Source organism: Mirounga leonina, unplaced genomic scaffold (assembly GCF_011800145.1).
Source record: "Mirounga leonina isolate KUSES-001 unplaced genomic scaffold, KU_Mleo_1.0 Mir_152, whole genome shotgun sequence".
In the NCBI taxonomy this organism is placed as follows: Eukaryota; Metazoa; Chordata; class Mammalia; order Carnivora; family Phocidae; genus Mirounga; species Mirounga leonina.
In genome coordinates, this window is record NW_023270380.1 from 19120978 (window position 1) to 19141098 (window position 20121).

Sequence of the window (20121 nt, forward strand, 5' to 3'; positions counted from 1 at the left end):
TCCTGAGATCAAGCCCTTCATCGGGCTCCATGCTCAGTGCACAGGCGGCTTGAGATTCTCTCTCTCCCTTTGCCCTCCTCCCCCCCCACCCCACGCGTGCTCTCTCTTCTCTCTCTCTTCCTCTCTCTCTCTCAAATGAATAAATCTTTTTTAAAAAATCGCAGACTCATTCGTGAAGAGCAGAGGGAGGACATGTAGAAACCCGGGCCTCATACAGTTCCCAAGCTGCCTTCATACCTGATTCTGGAGCCCCTTTGAGAAAGTCACACGGGGCCAGGAGCCTTTGCTCCGGGAAGTTGGCCAGGAATAACCTTTCTGTTTGCTCGGCTCCAGCCACCTCCAGAATATTTGCAGGTCTCGTAAGAGTGACTTTATAAAGCTGGTGGATGAACCATAAATTCCTGAATAAGAGTTTGGGCTTTTCTTTGTTCATATGTATTTTATGGATTTAGAAAGCAGACTCAAATAAGAAGGTGCAGGACCAGATGTGATACCTTTTTCTATGTAGATTTGTGAGTTAGGTGGTTTGAACAATCCGGGGCTCTGATCATTACCAAGTAGCTTGAGATTCAAGCATGATGCTTTCCTAGGAATGTGAGCAATTTACTGCTTCTAAGCACCATTCTGTGTGTCTAGTAAGAAGTAAGGATGGACAGTTAGCACATTCATTCCTTCAGACCGTATTTGTGTGTCTGTGGTCACCTGGGCCTGCCCACCTCCCCTTCCTGAGACACTGCTTTCATTATGCCTCTTGGCCCTGGCTCAGGGATCCTGCACGGTTTCCCCCAACTCCTTGACCTGGCATTGGAGTCAGGGAGGGAGTGTGTTTGCTGGAGGAAGGAAGGGTGGTAGTTCAGGGGAAAGTCTGTAACCCTGGACAGGAACAGGGTGACAGATCTCAGGCAGTGAGATGACTATAACAGATTTTCTTCCTGCCATTCAGCAGTTTAAATAGAAGTCTGATTAATGATGGCCTGGGTCTTTGTTTCCACTTACAGATAATTGAGACTTAGAATTTTTGGGATCCCAGCCAACACTAAATATTCTGGGGCTTTATTTTTTAGGTATTAGCCTAGGAGTTTTTAGTTGTCAGCCATTGGCCACCGTATTGACCGCCAGAAAATAAAACTACTTCATTGTAAAGCAATCCCTAGCAGACATGCATTGAAATGTATTATCCGATTGTTAAAATGTCCCCCTCGCACGCAGAGTTAAACCCCACCTTGAGCTCCACATTGTACTGATTTTTTTTATTTTACTTTCTTACCCTCATCCTCTTGTCCCAAAGAACATTCTACTTGAGCAGCATTTGTGTCTGGTGAGTATTTTGGCTTGAGGATTTTAGACTTCATTCCAGCATTCCATGCTCTTAAGTTAGTTAAGTTTAATAAGATTTTACTGGCTTTCTGTGAGCTTTTCTTGGGTCTCTTATTAGTGATTAACATTCACATCTTAGTAAGAAAAGTATATGCTGTCCTCTTATTTAGCATGTTTGGTGCGGGGCCCCCAGCAAAGTCTTGCGTGGGAAGGCTCACATTTAAGGGCAAGTGCTTTATAATTTAGTGTTACTTTAACTGTAATGCATGGGGCTGTTTGCTTTATAACTTCCAGCTAACCCGTGCAGATGTAACTTCACGGGCTGAGGAAGAATGTTTTCTCTTAACCAAAGCTACTTCTCAGCCATTTAAAACTATTTTTAATGAACCGATTGTGCTTTTCAGTGTTGGAATGTCTTTTAATAGTTTCCTTATTAACACATAAGGCACTCTTGGGTTCCTCTTTTGGGGTGTGCCCTGCGTGGGACCAGAGCCACGTGGTATTTTGACCTTTAGTGACTGCCTGTCCTCTTTCCCCCTTCTAAGTGGCAGAGACAAAATGTGTTTGAAAATGAAGTTCCCATGACCTGCTTCCTTCACCTTTCAGCAAGCAGCCGAAGAGCTGCCTTTTAGCTAGTGGTCTCTAAAGAGGAGATAATTAATAATAGAAGAGGAAGAGACATACTTCCTCATCGTCCCCAGTTTTGTATAACACAATTCCTTTCTTGTTTACTGAAATCGCTGGGGAAAAAATAGCATCATGTCTTGCTTGCTGCTTAGGACCAGGCTCTACTGATAAGACATTTCTTTTTAACTGAAACTGGAACCAGGCTGTTCCATGGAAGTGGGATTTGTTCAGTGTTTGGGGCTTTGAGTCTCAGTGGGACAGACAGGGAATCATGTATATCATGCACAAACATACTTCCCTTTTGGAACATCACATAGAGATGCCTCCACAGGTCCCCAGGCTCGGTTACTAGTGGGGGCCACTGTTCTCGCTCTTCCCTCCGTGTCCCCACTGGACAGATGTCCTTCAGTGTCAGCTTATTCCTCTTCTGCCAGTTTCGATTAAATTGGCTCAGGGATCCTTAAATACGTTCAAAATGCATGTTCCTGTCATTGTGTCTGCTGAATCTTTCATTACATCTCTGCAAAATTCTTAATGTCTCCAGGGGGAAAACTGCAAATCACAGCTCAACTGGAGCTGGTATTTTCTCACTTGATCAGTAGCCACTGGATGCTCACCTGGGTTTCCAAGTGGGTAGAAGTGAAAGACAGCAAAGGAGATTCAGCAGCAGGATTGCCCATAACCAGACATCTTAGCAGTTCGGTCATTTCGGAAAGTATGCTTTATTTTCTCCCATAGAGTTTCCTATCAGTCATAAAGAGAATATAAAACTTGTATGTTAAAAGTGTAGACATTGATTACTGAAGATAGAAATGGTCATAATCAGGAGTCTAGATGTATCTTGGATGTAAATTCAACATGGTTTGAAATAGGATTTTAGTGTCACGTAATTTGCAAGTTAAATATCTTATTTTTCATTAGTTAAAATAACCAACCTAAGACATTCTGCTTAAAAATCATGATTTAAAAGAAAAGCAGTTCTCTGTCATTGTGAATCAAGTCTGTAAAACTTAGAGCACACTCACGTGCATTTCATGTGTGCACCAAGGTGTGAAGAAGGGAAGTGATGAGACGGTCGTTAGGAGCCGTGTCTCCCCTTCTCTCATCTGGAGATGCAGGTTCTGTGTGGAAATATGGTCAGCTACCAGTGGCTTCTGTGTTAATGGCATCCTTGAATACGTCTGGTCATGTACACAATTGAGAAAATTTAGTTTTCCATCAGCATTGCAATTTAGATTATGTAACATTTAAATTATTTTTATTCTGCTATCACATGACTATCTCCTTTACGTAATGTCATAACAAAATTACCTTTCTAAGAATTTTAACAGTAAGCTTCATCACTACCACAAATATTCTAAGGTATTCCAAAATAATGAATAATAAGCTTGAGTAAATGTATGAATGAGTAAAATTCCTTTGGAATTATGAGATGGGACTTGGTTGTGTCTTTAGCCAAGAAACTGGATTTCAATGGCATAAAGTCTCAAATTTATAACAATATTAGTGGTTTTACTGAACCCTTCCTATATACCAGACCTTGTGCTCTATTTTACACACGCTCTCTGATTTAATCCTAAATAGCCCGGAATTCAGAGCTGTTGCTCATCTCCATTGCTAGATGAAGCGATGAAGTGCCCTTTCGGAGACTAGGGGCTTACAAAGATGGGCTTGGGGTGAGTCCTGGTCTCTCGCCCGCGTGTGCGGCTCCGGCATCAGAGAACGAGGCGTCTTAGTGTCAGCAGAGGTTCAGGAGTCCGTTACTGCTGTGTTGGAAGCACGGCAGGCCCTTGAGGTCACAGATCACATGCAGACGATGGGCCTCGGGCTGCAGGAAGATTTCCAGGCCGGGAGGCAGAGGCAGCTCCTCACACGCCTCTCGCACAGACCGGAGGGAGAGTCCGCCCGATTTCCCCGCTGTCTGTGTCATGTCCGCACTGCGCTCCAACAGTGTTGTTGGAAATGCCAGTGGTAAGGAGTAGATTTCGCAGGTTTTAAGTGCAATATGCCCTTTTTGGAAGAGCTGTCCAGACGGGACCCTCTGCTTTAGATGTCAGGCTGCCCCTGACCCCCCAAGGGTTCTGGCACTCCTGCTCTGCCTCCTGGGAGAAGCGCGTCCTCATTGCAAACCCCTGAGCATGCTTCCTTGTGCGCCTCTCTGTCCAGTTTCCCCCAGCGGGACTTAGGCTCAGCCGCTGGACGCGGACAGCTCACCTGCTTCTTGAGAGAACAGCTGAGGCGTTTGCCGCCAGCCGCAGGGAGTCCTGGATCTGAACCCTGCCCTCACACCCTCTTCTGTGAAATTTTGGGGTGTTCTTTATCCTGTCTGTGTCTCGGTTCCTCACCTATAAAATCTCCACCTACCTTTCAGGATTGTTTTCAGAATTAAATGTTTACTATGCCAAGTGCTTAGGACGTCGTGTTTGGCACGTAGTAAAGTTCTCTACGTGTTGACTCTTGCTATCTCTAATACGTAATTATACTTCATGCCTGGACTCTGTATGACCTGCAGGCTGACTCCACCCTCCCCCTCTCCTGGTGATACCCAGATCGGTGACCTCTTCCGACAAACCCGTCTCCTTTCTCCTCCTGAGTTCTGTGGCTCGCAGTCCCCGCTTATGACCCCTTCGTACACAGCTTCCTCTCCGTAGCCGCAGCCCCGTGCTTCCTCTCTCCCCAGTGTTGTGGCCTTGTTGCCCTCGCACTGCTCACCGAGCCCCTCTTCCGTCTCTCCTACCTTGTCCCTGTGTTTTTCCTTCCCCCTCTTGCCTGTAAAAGATTTCAGATCCTGGGGGCACCTGGGGGCTCAGCCGGTGAAGCGTCTGCCTTCAGCTCAGGTCCTGATCCCGGTGTCCTGGGAGTTGGGCTCCCTGCTCAGCGGGGGGTCTGCTTCTCCCTCTGCCCCACTCCCCCCGCTTGTGCTCTCTCTGTCTCAAATAAATAAATAAAATCTTTAAAAACAAAATTCAGATCCCCGTTTCCTGCCCATATCTCTCATGTGACATGTATATTCACAGTAGCGTGTAGGACAACTTCCTTTGAATATTTGCCAGAGTATCAGGGAGCACTTTGAAACCCTTAGACGGACGCCCATGTACTTTTGTTAATTAGACACAAGTAAGCATAGCTTATTGTAACTAGATATTGTCAACTCGGGCAAGATCGTGAAGAAACTAAAATGTAAGGAAACAGAACAATATGCATTTTTTTAAATAGCTTATTCAAAAGTAGCATAATGACAGAAAACTGAACCAAGAGTAGCCTTGATCAATGAAGTTGTGTTGCTCATCAGAGGCAAAGGACCAGTAAAGACTCATATATGAACCACCCATTTAAATGTTACTAGGGCTTCATTTTTACATATTTTCCTAAGTTAAGCTAACCTGAATTTTATTCTAAGTTTGTCCTTAAACTTTTCTCTTTGGCTGTCTTTAAAAAAAGGCAGTCCTTTAGGCAAAACTCACATATGGTGACAGAAGCCTGAATGTTGTTTACCTGTGGGGGCAGGATATGATGATTGATTGGAGGGGGCACCGGTGAGCCTCCTGGGCTGCTGGGGAGGGCCTGTATCCTGACCTGAGTGGTAGGTACATGGACATGCACGTGTATGATAATCCATCAAGTTGAGCATTTACACTTTGTGCCTCTTCCCGATGAGCTGGGTGAAATAGGAATGACGTAAGGGGTTTGAAAAACTAAAATGTCCTTTCCTCGTTTTGGAACACAGGGACAGTATTCCATTCGTTCTTATGTTCCTGGTTATGCAGTGGGAGAGGGTGGGAGGCAGGAGAAAGGCGTGGGGTGCTTGCCCCCAGGACTTTGTCCTCCTCCCAGCTCCCCCCTGAGTCATCCCCTTGCTGTGTGTGTAGATAAATGTTTTCCTGGATATGAAGAGAGCATACCACATGTCAACAGCTGTGTTTTTATTCGGAAGCTGAAGCGTAGAGTCTTTTGTGACACGATCACATTCTTGCCTGGTTTGCTTTCCCACTGGCGTCTCTGTCAGCCACCCATCTTCCCATTGTGGTGCTTGAGAGTAGAAACCGTCTTCTACCTTTTCTTACTCAACAAGTAGGTAGTGAATTGGGGTTTCTAGGGTGGAGAAGAGATGACAAAGGAAGGATTTAATAATACAGAGAAAATAAAGAGCCATCCGTGGGGAGACAGTAACACATCTTTTCCACCCCTCTGCCAAAGGTCTTACGATAGAAGTAAGCCAACGTTATAAAAAGATTTCAGTTTTCCATATGGAAGAGCCAGATTTAGGGCCAGGAAGGAGGAACAGAGAGGGTGTTTCTATTATTTCTGACATGAGAGAGTCTCCATATGTAAGCCTTTTCTTCCAGAATACCTCATCCTATGACATGTCAGGTTCGGGGCAACTTACTGTGCTCAGTTGACTTAGAACGGAATGTGAGTTTTACTTTGTGAGAAATATCTCTGGGGAAAGCATACGGGAGTGTGGCTGTAATTCTGCCTTTGGGACTCATGCCGTTGTCCTGTTAGGAAGCTGTTCTGAATGAGCTAAAGGCTTTGGCATCTCCTTCAGGAACTTAGTTCTGGGCTGTAATCTAGGATGTGCATATCACTGGAGAACTGAGGTCCTCTAGTTATTCCTGCTGTTCTCTCACTCACCAGAGCCGTTGTGAAGTCACAGATGCAGCAGTAACACTGTAAACCCACTAGTTCTCGAAAGGGAGTAGGATTTCCTAAGTGCACTCTGTCCCAGCTCTTGCCTGTCCTGAAGCCAAAATAATGAAAACCATGGGATTCTGTGAAACGCAATGAATGCATGGATCCACCAGGACAGATGAGACAAACCTCAGTATACATAAAATCTCACTAAAGGAAAACCTCTTGATGACTCCGTGGGCTCCTCACTTCTGCCCAGCTCCCATTCTCAAATGTGCCAAACATTTGCTTCTGACAAAAGCCTAGAGGAAGTGCGAGGCGGTTTCACAGCCCAGCATCCCTGGATCTGGCTAAGGGTAGGCGCCAACTCGCTGCGAGATTCTTCACCACCAGTGTAGCCTACGAAGGCCATCGGTCAGGAGCCACTGCTGTCGCCACTGACGATGAACCCCCAAGAACAACTCACAGATGGTGCCCAGTGGGTCTGGGGGTGTCAAGGGGCGCTGCATGATCAGCTCGCTGTCGTCACACATGTTTTATGAAAATGAACGTTTAGACCCTCGTTTCCCCCAAAAGCAGGGCTTTGCAGAAGATGACAGCCAAAGCATCACAAAGTGATAGAGCTGGCCTCGGTTATTCAGGGGAAATTGGGAAGAAAACTGACCTCTGGGTCAAAGGTCACTCTTCAGTGGTAAAAGTAGTTCCTGAAATTACAAAGGAAAATTGCAACTATGGAAATTTTAAGATGCATGGCCAAAAATCATGTTAAAAACAGACCAGATCACAAGTAGGAAAAAGTTTCCACAACTGTGATGTTTCATAGCCATCAACAGGTTCTCTCTCATTTGTGAGTAGGAGAGATGCGTGTGCACACACATGAACACACATGCATGTGGACACACAAAAGAGTGGAGTTTGTGATTACAACTCTGTGTGTATATTAAATAAATGATAAATGCAATGGCACACTGTATGGCTATGAAATGTCATGTTTTCAGAAGATTTTAATTACTTGGGAAAAGCTCATAATCCAAGGTGATGACACTTTACACATCCAGTGTGCCCTGTGTGTGTGTTCAATGTGTAGATTTAGGCACAAAGGGGAATATATTGAAAGGAAATAGATCGAAAAGAATATAGAGGTTAGATCTTTGTAGTGAGAGTGTGGATAATGGCTTTTCCTGCATTTCCTGCATTTTCTGGCTTTAAAAAAATAAAATGTGTTAGTTTTATAATTGGAAAACAAAACTAACATTAAAACAAAATATATCTCCCCTCAAAGCTTTGCTCCTCCTTTGAAAGTTAAAGTTCCGGGGCACCTGGGTGGTTCAGTCGGTTAAGTGGCTACCTTCAGGTCATGATTTCAGGGTCCTGGAATCAAGTCCTGTATCGGGCTCCCTGCTCAGTGGGGAGTCTGCTTCTCCCTCTCCCTCTGCTCCTCCCCCTGCTTCTGCTCTCTCTGTCTCTCTCAAATAAATAAAATAAAATCTTAAAAAAATAAAGTTTCTATTTTATTTTTATTTTTTTTAAGATTTTATTTAGTTATTTATTTGAGAGAGAGGAGAGACAGTGAGAGAGTACAAGCAGGGAGGAGAGGGAGAGGGAGAAGTGGGCTCCCTGCAGAGCAAGGAGCCTGATGTGGGACTCTATCCCAGGACTCTGGGATCGTGACCTGAGCTGAAGGCAGACACTTAACCGACTGAGCCACCCAGGTGCCCCAAAGGTAAATTTTTTAAATAAAAAATGAAGATTTTATGCTGCCTTTCTGTAATAGTAGGTGGGAGACTCAGGTGAGAGGTTCTGGAAAGCCTGAGCGCTCTTGCAGGTCTGCCGCCTTGGGGACACCACTGCCTTCAAGCGTCTGGGGTCCCTGTAGTCTCCCTGTGACATGCGCCTGCTCCAGCGTGCTGCTGACCTCAGGGTTCACGTCTGCACGCTTATCTGAAGCCAACATGTGGGGAGCCCTCCTACCAAGCCCTTTTTAGCACTTTTTTTCATTAAACCATTTATTTAGCCATTCAAAAATATTATCTCTCTTGCCGTTCACATAAAGAGTCAGCGTTATTTTTCAAAACAGTTTAAAACATAAGTTCTTCCCTCCCTTGTGGAGGATCGTTTCCATCAATTATTCACATGAAGTATTTCAGCCTAGAACTTTGATTAGGGTGCCTGGCTTTCCAGCTGGTGCCTTGGCTTGGTGTTCAGATACCCAGGTGGTGATTTGAATGATCTAAAGCTCCACAGAATATAGTAGAATTTCAAAGCAGGGAAGGACCTTAGAAATCATTTAATCCAGCTCTGTTTATTGTACATATGAAGAGGGTGAAGCCAGAGAGCTTGGGGCCCACGGTTAGCACCCCATTAGTCACAGGCTTCCTGACCTGTCATCGTGGTCTTCTTGTTACGTCGTCCTCAGAATACGCATCCAAACTCTGTTGACATGGAGTCTACTCCACCACAAGCTGAACACGGTGGCCTAGAAGCTTCTGCCTAGCTGCCATGGAGCCTCTCACTGCGGCCTGAGAACAGGTGGGTCCCACCACGCCGGGGTCTTCCTCCTGTTTTCTCAGAAAATTCCCATTTGTTCTCATCAGATTCTTTTCAGCTTAGTTGATTTTTTTTAACCTTGGACTTCCAGCTGAGAAGAAATCTCTTTTCTATCAGTATTATTTTTACAAAAGCTGACCTTGTTCGAGTTTTGCTTTGATCTTTATTTATTCGATCTTTTGGCAGTGGAGTTATGTAAATTTAGTTTCTAAGTTAAAGGATAAGTATGAACAAATTTAGTTAAGAAAACTGTTTCTCTATATACTGTTGTTCTTAAACCATAACTAAAGACTTTCTGTGGATGGTGGGGACTACTAGCCTGTCCTCCTGGCCAGCACGATGAAGACATCACAACAGCTGTGGCGGGGGGGCGGAGATTGGCTACACTGTTGCAATTCATTTGATACAGTGGATTTTTATTAGTTCTGTAACTCCCCCTCAAAGTTGTTTGTTTTTGTTTTGTTTTTTTATAGCAGGTGTGACTTTTAACCTTCCACACTCAAACTTGTGTGATACTGAGTAATTTTGTAGGGGCAATGTAATCCAAAATATGTGGGAAATGAATTTTAAGAAAGTTTAATGATGTCTCTTATAATTTTGAATTCAAATAATCGTTTTTATGGTGAACCAAATATGGGCAAGTCAAACTAAAAACTGGAGACCAGAAGAACTTGGAGGGAGAAGGTGACCGACAGGTTAGTGAAGGACATTTGTGCTTCTGCTGTGCTCTCAGTCTCACCAAGGAGGGCCCTGTCCTTGAGGTAAACCTGGTGACTTTGACTTAAAATTCAGATGTCCCTTCACTGAGGTCGTGATTAACATACACACTCTTATTTATATAATTTGTATAGTTTGTAGTGAAAATGCAAAATGGTTTTGCTTTTTTGTACATGAGATCCATAAAATTTTGAAAGTGAGCAGTGTTTGTATGTCTTTCTTAATGAGAGTAATGAAATATATTTGTTGAGCCAGGCTTAATGTCAGTCTCAAAAACGTGCTTATAAAACTGTACCCTCAACCTCCAGACCAATCTTTCGGACAACCTCTTCATCCACATTGTCACTAACTTCACTTCCTTGGGCCCTGCTGCTATTTTTAGTTCATTCGATAAAGATGTTCAATGTAGTTTTAGGCATTTCTGATTGACCTTAAAGTACATCATTGTATATCAATCCTGAACACCAGTGAGTATGGAAGTGTGTTCTAAGGTGCATAGGACAGATCAACCTGCTTTATTCAACATTTCACCAGAATGTTTTCTGGTCGTACCATATATATTTATGAAAATATATAGTAATAGTTTTTGTTCCGTTATTCATAAGATTCTCAGAGGTTTTCTGGTTCATTAAAGGAAGATTGAAGTCATTCCATTTCTTCCTCCCAGCACCGTGCTCCCGGACCGCGCATTAGCTCCCAGCCTGGGCTCCCTGTGTCTTTAGTGCTTCTTCTTGGGGTTCACCCTGCACACTGGCCCCAGATCATTCATCCTAAAATCGAGTTTTCAGCCCCAGCAGCCCCTGCCTCATTAGGCCGCCCCCACAGTGTCCCTGTGATGCGGCTCAGTCTGCTCGGGAAGGTCCCGCACGATGTGTGAAGTTTGCTATCCGTCTGCCTCCTGTTCATCTGTCCAAGCCCTGCCTGCCCTCCAAGTCCTCCCTCACATTCTGCTTCTCACACCTAGTTCAGTGCTACTCTCTGGATTACTCTATCCTCATCTTATCTCCCTGTTCCCTGTCCACTCCATGTTTGCACCATACTTTTAAGTTCTGCTTCTTTTCTTGTAGTATTCTCTCACTGTTTTTGTTTGAATGTCACATTTTCCTGGCAACTGCCCAGGGCGGTGGCCCCAGCTCAGACCATTGAGGTCCTGCTCTGAGGCTACTGAAGCCGATCTCTGGTGAGGAGCCCAGGACCCTGTTTCCATTAAGCCTCCAGGGAATTCATTCCAGTGGTGATCAGATTACTCATCACTTAAACTGTACAGTAAATGTTTGAATTTCCAAACTATCAATTTTGTATTAAATGGATTTTAAGTTCTTTGAAAATTATGATCTGTGTATAGTGTTAACTTCATCTAGTTTATAGTTAGGATTCTGTATCAGTGAGAGAAATTTTCAAATGAAATACTTGGCTCACATGTACCTAAGTGAATAATTTGTACACAATTCTCCTTTATAAAAATTCTTTCACTTCTTTTTAATTATACAACTAATTCACAGTACATTCTCATGAATTCAAAAATACAAAGTGAAACTCATCCTTGATTCTTTCCTCCCAGGGTAAAGAGGGTTATTGATATGCCGAGTTCCCCTCCAAATTTTTTTAATACATTTACGTCTTTAGAGGACTGAGCCTGTGTGGCTCAGTCGGTTGAGTATCAGACTCTTGGTTTCAGCTCAGGTCTTGATCTCAGGGTCGTGAGATCGAGTCCTGTGTTGGGCTCCGCACTCAGCACGGAGTCTGCTTGAGATTCTCTCCCTCTGCCCCTCCCCACCTGCTCTCTCTGAAAGAAAGAAAGGAAGAAAGAAGAAAGAAAGAAAAAATCTTTTTTAAAAAAGACAATTTCCTCATACTCAAGCATTTAATATATGCTAAATGTCGTTAATATGTATAAAGTGCTTGATGTTTGTGAGATTCTCTTTAAATGTTAGTCGTCCACTGCCAGCCCTTTCGTCCACCCGCCTGGTTCATTTTGTACTTCTTGTGGTAGTTGGGGCTCCTCGGTGGTAACAGCTCCAGATGTGAAATGACCCGCATGGAGGGGACGTCCTGCGAGTGTTCAGGAAATGCATCACCCGAGCACACCCAGCTCTGGTGTGTGAACGGTGGATCAAAGGCTGGCCTACAGGTTGCTCATTTCATCTTCTCAACAGCACCCCAGGGTCCCTATGATGATCCATGCAAATACTGGAGGACAAAGAATGCTTTGGTTTTTGTTGGAAGTCTTAAGAATGTTCATCAGGGTGTGGATTCTTTACTTTCAGATACTTTCTTCCTCACATACCAGCACTGAACTGAAAAGTTATTATTTGCAGACTGCCCTTTTACAAAAAGGCAATATGGCACAATCCAGTGGGACAATTGAGACAAAAATGTGCTACTTTAGGCACTTTCTTACTTAAATTTGGCTACAGCCCATGAAGCAGAAAATATATTTCCTTCAAAGCATTTTCATTGTTCAGAAATATACAAAGCTATGTCAATGTTAGCCAGACTTATGATCATTGTACAAGTGAATCTAAATATTGATCATTAGGTTGTACTCCTGAAACTAGTATTGTATGTCAGTTATACCTCAATTTTTTTAAAAAAAAGAAGGAATGGAACAGAATGGAGAAGCTTATATGGTTAATTAGTCTTTGACAAAGGAGACAAGAACATCCAATGGGGAAAAGACATCTCTTCAACAAATGGTGTTGGGAAAACTGGTCAGCTACATGCAGAAGAATGGAACTGGACAACTTTCTTACACCATACACAAAAATAAACTCAAAATGGATTCAAGACCTGAGTGTGAGACCTGAAACCATAAAAATTCTAAAAGAAACCATTAGCAGTAAACTCTTTGACATTGGCGTTAGCAACATTTTTCTAGATATGTCTCCTGAGGCAAGGGAAACAAAAGCAAAAGTAAACTATTAGGATTACACCAAGATAAAAAGCTTTTGCCCAGCAAAGAGCAACAGCAAAGGCATCAACAAAATGACAAGGCGATCTACTGAATGGGAGAAGATATTCACAAATGATACATCTGATAAGGGGCTAATATCCAAAATATACGAGGAACTTATACAACTCAATACCAAGAAAATCCCAAACAATCCAATTAAAAAATGGGCAGAAGACATGAACAGACATTTCTCCAAAGAAGACATCGAAGTGGCCAACAGACTCATGAGAAGATGCTCAACATCACTGATCATCAGGGAAATGCAAATCAAAACCACAAAGAGATCCCACCTCACACCTGTCAGAATGGCTAAAATCAGCAGTACAAGAAACAACAGGTGTTGGCGAGGATGCAAAGAAAGGAGAATCCTCGTGCACTGTTGGTGGGAATGCAAACTGGTGCAACCACTCTGGAGAACAGTATGGAGGCACCTCAAAAAGTTAAAAATAGAACTACCCTACAATCCAGTAATCGCACTGCTGGGTATTTACCCAAAGCAAATGAAAACACTGATTTGAAGGGAAACATTCACCCCATGTTTGTAGCAGCCAAGATATGGAAGCAGCCCAGGCGTCCATCGAGTGATGAATGGATGAAGAAGATGTGGTAGTGGGGCTCCTGGCTGGCTTAGTCAGTAGGGCATATGATCTCAGGGTTGTGAATTCAAGCTCCATATTGGGTGTAGAGATTACTCAAAAAAATAAATAAAATATTGCAGTTTAAAAAAACAATTAAAAAAAGATGCAGTACACACACACAGTGGAATGTTACTTAGCTATAAAAAAGGGTGAAATCTTGCCACTTGCAACGACATGGATGGAGCTAGAGGGTATTATATTAAGTGACATAACTCAATCAGAGAAGGACAAATACACGATTTCACTCATATGTGGAATCTAAAGCACAAAACAAGAGCAGAAACAGAGCCCTGAATACAGAGAACAGACTGGTGGTTGCAGAGGGAGGGGAGGGACAGGTGAAGGGCAGAGGGAGGTCCAGCTTCCAGGAATGGGATGGATAAGTCCCGGGAGGAGCAGCACGGCACGGGGAACACAGTCAGTGGTGTTGCCCCAGGGAAGTGTGGTGACGGACGGCAGCCACACTCGTGAGACCTCAGTGTAACACACTCTTGCCGTGTCACCGTGCTGTGCGCCGGACACGAATGTCGCAGCCTGTATTGGCTATGCTTCAGTTTAAAAAAATAAATAATAAAAAATAAAAAGAAATACAGTTTTCCCTCATGGTTTTGATTTTCCCAACTGCTAAAAAGAATGACTTGGAATTTGTGAAGCTGACACTGTCTCTTTGTAAGTTGTGATATTGATTCTGCAGCTATGTCAACAAGGGAGCTCTAGGTGGCTGGGGGGCGTATTCCTGGTTTCCTCATCTTCTTTCCCTCACCCTGCAATCCCCCACTCTCTCCCAAACACTGTTACAAGAGAGAAAACGCAAGGGAAACAAAGAAATACCATTTGTAGCTTTTCCAGATTTTTTCTTTCTTTTTAACTTTCCTCTCATACTTCTTTTTTTCTATTACATTTTTTTAAATTTTTTATTGTTATGTTAATCACCATACATTACATCATTAGCTTTAGATGTAGTGTTCCATGATTCATTGTTTGTGCATAACACCCAGTGCTCCATGCCGAACGTGCTCTCCTCAATACCCATCACCAGGCTAACCCATCCTCCCACCGCCCCTCCCCTCTAGAACCCTCAGTTTGTTTTTCAGTTTTTAAAGACTTCCCTTGCCTCTGTATCTGCCTTGAGCCCGTCATGGGGATTCCTCCGCTCTGTACCTCCCTCCTCCTGTCCTGAGAACTTTGTGGGCTCATTAGTTGTGCTCTTGACCGAGGGATGTGCACACGGCACAGTTCACTATCCCTCGGGGTCCCGGAGCCACGGTCCCCAACTGTTCTTGTTTTCAGGTGTGAGGTGCCGGGCAGCTTACTCCTATGTGTGAGGACCCGAGTTGCAAATTTACAAAGTGCTTTCTTACGCAGATTGGAGATTTGCCTATAATGGTGTTGCTGTCACCCACTCGAGCACAGAAATGTGTTCTGGAGCTAGTCCTCTGGGAACAGTGCACAACTCAAGCTCATCCCTGGAACTGTGTCACGGAGCAAATGCCATCTGCTTTGGGGTTTTTTCCTCCGTTAAGAGGCTGAAAACCTAACCAAAGAACGGGCAGATGTTCCCACCTGAGATTATTTCTGTTTGTTTGGTTTTGGGCATGAGTTTATATGGTATTCAAGGTGAATGAACTCTGGAAAAGACTATTTCGCTCTGTAATAGAGATTAGATTGTTTTTAGAGTTCTTTATCAACCCAAGACTAAGGTTAGGTGAAAAATCATGCTGCGGGTTCTATTAGATAGAGATTAAAAGCAGCAATTCAGAAGGATTTTACAAATGGTGGAGGACAGCTTCTGGTGGATGGAAGTGTGGGGGGCGCCTTGCTGGCCTCCTCTGGGGTGAGAGATGGCCTGGCATCATCACCGATGTCCAGTCGGACGGGTCTCGTGTCCACCTGTCGTCATATCGTTTCACACATCTGTTTGTCATGTCAAAGGGATTTCATGTGTTCCCAAGAAGTATCTTGGTGGTAACCCGTTTTCCTTATGCAACGGATGTGACCATCTCTACTTTCCCAAATATAACACAGAATGAAGTCTTTATTCGAGCCAAAAGAACGTGATGAGTCTGTGGGTGTTTCTGCCTCTAGGGAGTCAACTAGTCATAGATCCATAAATTTATCTGATAAAAAAAAATGTTAGTGGGGGTGAGTGGGGGAAAGAGAATATTTACATTTGTTACACCCCAAAATGTATATAATAAAATATCATTTCTTTGCAACTGCTGGGTACGCTCTGCCCGAGAGTCGTGGCTCTGAGGGTTCACGTTAGACCTAAAGACAACAAGGTCTGTTAGGTTCTTACGGAAAATCAGGAGGTGGTTTTGAGGATGTCTGATTTGAACACTGTGAGTAAAATATTAAGGGTTCGTGTACCAGTTAAATGATCTGCTTCTTTGTTCAGCGCCTTACTCTCCCACTCTGTAAAAGTAGGTTTTCTCTTCAAGCTCATTAGTAGCTTCATCACTGGGGTTCAGGTAGCATATTCTTTAAAAACCAGTATGTGGAGGCACTAAGAACCACCAACCCGTACACTGTAAATGGATTAATTGTATGGTTTGTGAATTGTATATTAATAAAATTTAAAAAACAAGTACATAATTATATTGAAAATACAGTGTTTTGGTTTTCGGACAGATTTACCCCCCAAATTAAATATTCTTCATAACTACTTGAGTAGTTGCCATTTTTAATGGAAGCCCCTTTTGAGCCCTTCACTGACTCCGTGGTGTCACTCCTTCCCGCCGTGCCCTTGGCGCCCCGCCGGCCATGTGTGCGAGGGTCCACGGCATCCATGCGCCTCTGCCCCTGGAGTCTGACGAGTGTGTTTATCAAGCCTGTGCATGCCGGCTGCCTGTTTGGGTAATTGTGTCATTTAATTCAGTTTAAAAACAATCCATTTATATGTCCACGTCCTGGGCAGCCGCTCTGACACCCCCACCCTGGCCTGCCGGGCACCCCCCGCCGTGTGCGCCCACGCAGGAGCGGTACCGAGGACAGTGCTAAGTGCACATAAAAATGTTGTGTTGTGATGCTTTGTTTCTGATTGGTTTTCTTTTGCTTTTTTTCAGACCACGCAGACCTTTCAAGTTGCCAAAAAGGTAAAGTAATCTGTATCATCTCATTAGATAATGAAGTTACCTGCGCCCTGTCCTCTTTGGCACTTGGGTCACATTTGTTGCTATTCCTGCCTTCCTCATTCGTATTTTTATGAAGGAAAAGTACATTTCCCCTGACTTGGCTGCTTGAGTAACGCCCTCTCCCAAAGTGGGTGACCTAGATTCTGTGTTTCATCGTTCACATCGGCTCCTTCCTGCAGTGGATCCCTTCCTTCTTGTCTTATTTGCGGAGGACCAGTCACTCCTCTGCCATCTGCCATGAGTTGGGTTTGTAGCCCTTTGTTTCGGGGGTTGTCTGTGTTTCTTCTCCAAAATGTGGTTACCGTATTAAAATGGAGGTAGTCTTTTATGTGGAAATTTTGAAGTTTTATCTTTTCAGTCAAAAAGCAGAATTTTAAAGGGATAAGTGTTTCTTAAAAAAAAGCCTGGTCTCCTCAGTGATGTGCTTGTAAGTGGCAGTTCCAGATGTTGGCGACTAAACGATCCTTGAATCTCACCTCCTAGAGAAGGCTTATCCTCTCTTTACAGTATAATTACTACATAAACTTTCATTCGTAAATTCCTTCTCCATTTAAAGATTATTTATTTTTAAAAATTGTGCTAAAATAGAGCATAAAATCCGCCATTTTAACCGAGTGTAAGTTCACGGCTCTGCGGCGCCAAGTTCAGGTTACTGTGGGGAATGGCCACGGTCACCTCCAGAACTGCCTTCATCCTGCAGAACAGAGACTCTCCCCGTTAAACTGCCACTGCTCGTTCCTTCTGCTCCCAGCCCCCAGCGCCACCCTCTACTTTCCACAGACACCTCCCGTGAGAGCACTGGCCCATGTCACGCAGCAGGATGCCCTCCAGGCTCCTCCATGTGGTGGCAGAACGTCCTTCCTTTCGAAGTCTGAATGACAGTCCGTTGTCTGGATAGACTGTGTTTATGGCAAGAGATAAAGGAAGAGGTTATACAAGTAACTATGGCATGTGAGGAAAATGAATTTCCATTTTTCTACAAATAATACAACCCTCTCTAATGACTAAGACTTCTGCATTTTGAAGACATTCTTTCATATTTTTTCTGTTATTACATTGGTATTTTTACAAGTCCTAGTGTCCTTCTTTTCAGTACGTACACATACAAATACAACTTCTTCAAAAAAGGCCTTTCCTGATTCCCTTCCCCTAGCTGGAAGTAATCTCTGTTGAATTCACAAAATATCTGTATCCCTCTAAAAACACACATTTCTTTACCTGGTTTTGTAAGTATTTATAAAGTTGTCTGATTCTCTGTATCAGGTTCCACATCCCAGAAGGGCGACATTTGTGTCTGCCGTGTTCTTACTCCTAGACGCCTGCACCCTTATTCTGTGACGTTAACCGCATTGACTTTATTACTTCCAAACAAAGAAAGAGTTCTGTGTCCTGTGTTCTGGGAAATTCCGCAAGCTCAGTCAGTCCTCCCACTAAATTGATAGCCGATGCCACTGGGAAAATTATGATTAACAACATTTTGAAATGCTTGCCCTTAAAGGACAAGAGGAATAAGGAATGGTTAAGAGAAATAGAAGGGGGAAAAAACAAGGGAAAAAGATTTTCAGGAAGAAAGGGGTAGTAACTAAAGTGTTAAATACTGCTCAATTGAGGGAGAATGAAAACCAAGAAAACTAGTCTGTTGGCTTTGGCAGGTTCGAGAGAGCACAGCCGGACTACAAGGGGTTACGGGTTGGGTGTTTGGTTGGGAAGGGGGGCCTGGTTCCAGGGCACTCACACTGTGTGAAGCCCGGCTCTCTGCTCAGAGGGAAGGGAGAAAGGAGAGCCTGTTTCCAGAGAGGCCAGGAAGGGCAGAGGAAAACAGCTATGTGAGCTGAGAGAAGAAAATGCCCTGTGGAGGCCCATTGTGGTACAAATGGCCTATTTAGAACCGGCCCCCACACAGTGGTGACCCACACACAGTGGCGCCCGAGCAAAAGTTAACCCGGAAAGACGCTTGGTGCATTTGTTTGGATAGTTACTTCTGCTCTCATCCCAGGGTAAGCCCAGCAATAAGGTGGCTGGGACCTCTGAGGGTGCGGGAGGGACACTCATGAAAACTGCAGCGTGTCGACAGCCTGAGCAGGACGCCGGCTGCATGCCCGCGCCGATCCCTGGCTCAGCTGCAACTTGTGTCCCCGTCCTGTGGAGGGACGAGTGCCTCCGATCCGTGTCCTCTCTGGGACTTAGCTCCCTGAAGGGCCTCAGGGAGAAGTCCTCCTGGTTGCTGGCTGGGAAGTGCTGTGGTACAGAGGTTGACGGCATTTGCAGTTAGGCTGTGGTGTTGTCTAGAGGTTTCCAGAATGAGAGCGGGCACAAGAAGGACAGGACTACGTGACATGTAGGAGGACGAATCACAGAGCAGTGGGCCTTTTGCCGCATCTGCTCCTGCACACGTGGTTCACTTCTCAGAAACGAATGCGCAGATACTTTATTCTTTTCACTTAGATACATTATAGGCCTTGAACCCAGACTCACCAGGAGTGGAATTAATGAAAGATGTAGCAGTAACATTTACAGGCTATATTTAATTTCCTTTGCTTCTCCGGTTTTCCTGCTTTATTAGATTTTTATCTTAATGTTACAACATTGTCTGGGTTTCATAATGTACATGAGACTTCTGTTTCCCACGTGGTGCCCATGGCTGAGCCATATCCAGTGTAGGCAGCAGTAATGCGGTAACGAGGAGAGACCCTTGCGGACTTCCCCTCACGGTGCTCAGTGCGGTGACTCCACCAAGTGTGAACATTGTCTCTGGGAGGGGTTCGCCCCTGAGACACGCGCTGCGGGAGGAGGGAGTCATTGCACCCTGACGCTCAGCGGATGTGGAAGAAGCGTGCGGCGATCGCTAAAGCCGTGAAGTCTCCATATGGAGTGAGTCTGGGCACGCACATGGCCTAGGGCAGGGCTATAATATCAAAGCCAAATGTGCTCAAGGGAAGAAAAGCAATGATTGAAGGGGGTGTTAAGGTTGCATGTGCCTGCAGATTTTTTAAGAACACAAAACAAAAAGTCATTATCTGGGGAAATTAAAGCACTTGGGGACCCAGTGCCCCCTGTTGATAAGAGGTTTGTAGGTAAGAACACAGAACTTGCGGTCCATTTGCAAAAAAATTGATCCATTTAAAATAAAGTATAGGGACTGTCTAAGCCTGGGGCCATTTTCATTGCACAGGACTGATGTTTTAAAGGTCTAAAATGTAAAGGACTCTTTTTAAGGCTGAAGCCGGGAACAGAAAGTCTCAAGTGTGCTATTGACAAAGGACTAGATTGCTTCTACACTCGTTGCTTTCATCCTGAGTTTGCATTTGGTGGAGGAGGAAACAGAGTCCAGGGGAGACTGTCAGCACTGGGCGTGTTCCGAAACAGTGTGTACGTTTGAACAAGCCCAATCAGCGTCTGTGATTGATATGTTTTCATTACATTCAGAATTATGTTCCAAGGATCGTTCCATCTTATCTAGCATAATTTTTCCTGAGTGAGTTGTTAATTCAGAATTTGCAGGCTTGTGAGTAATGCCTGGGCTTGGAGACCTGTGGACCTCGGTGGTTTTGCATTG

The 20121-nt window shown here is 44.2% G+C and overlaps 1 protein-coding gene across 10 annotated transcripts in view; it reads left to right on the forward strand.

Annotated features, from left to right (window-relative positions):
• The window catches only part of DISP1 (dispatched RND transporter family member 1), a 177102-nt gene that overhangs the window by 139581 nt on the left and 17400 nt on the right, over positions 1-20121 (forward strand). For all 10 annotated transcript variants that reach the window (XM_035008626.1, XM_035008630.1, XM_035008628.1 and 7 more), the window contains one exon: positions 16497-16526. In XM_035008626.1, coding sequence (XP_034864517.1) covers positions 16497-16526 — 30 coding nt within the window. The remainder of the gene's footprint in view (positions 1-16496; positions 16527-20121) is intronic.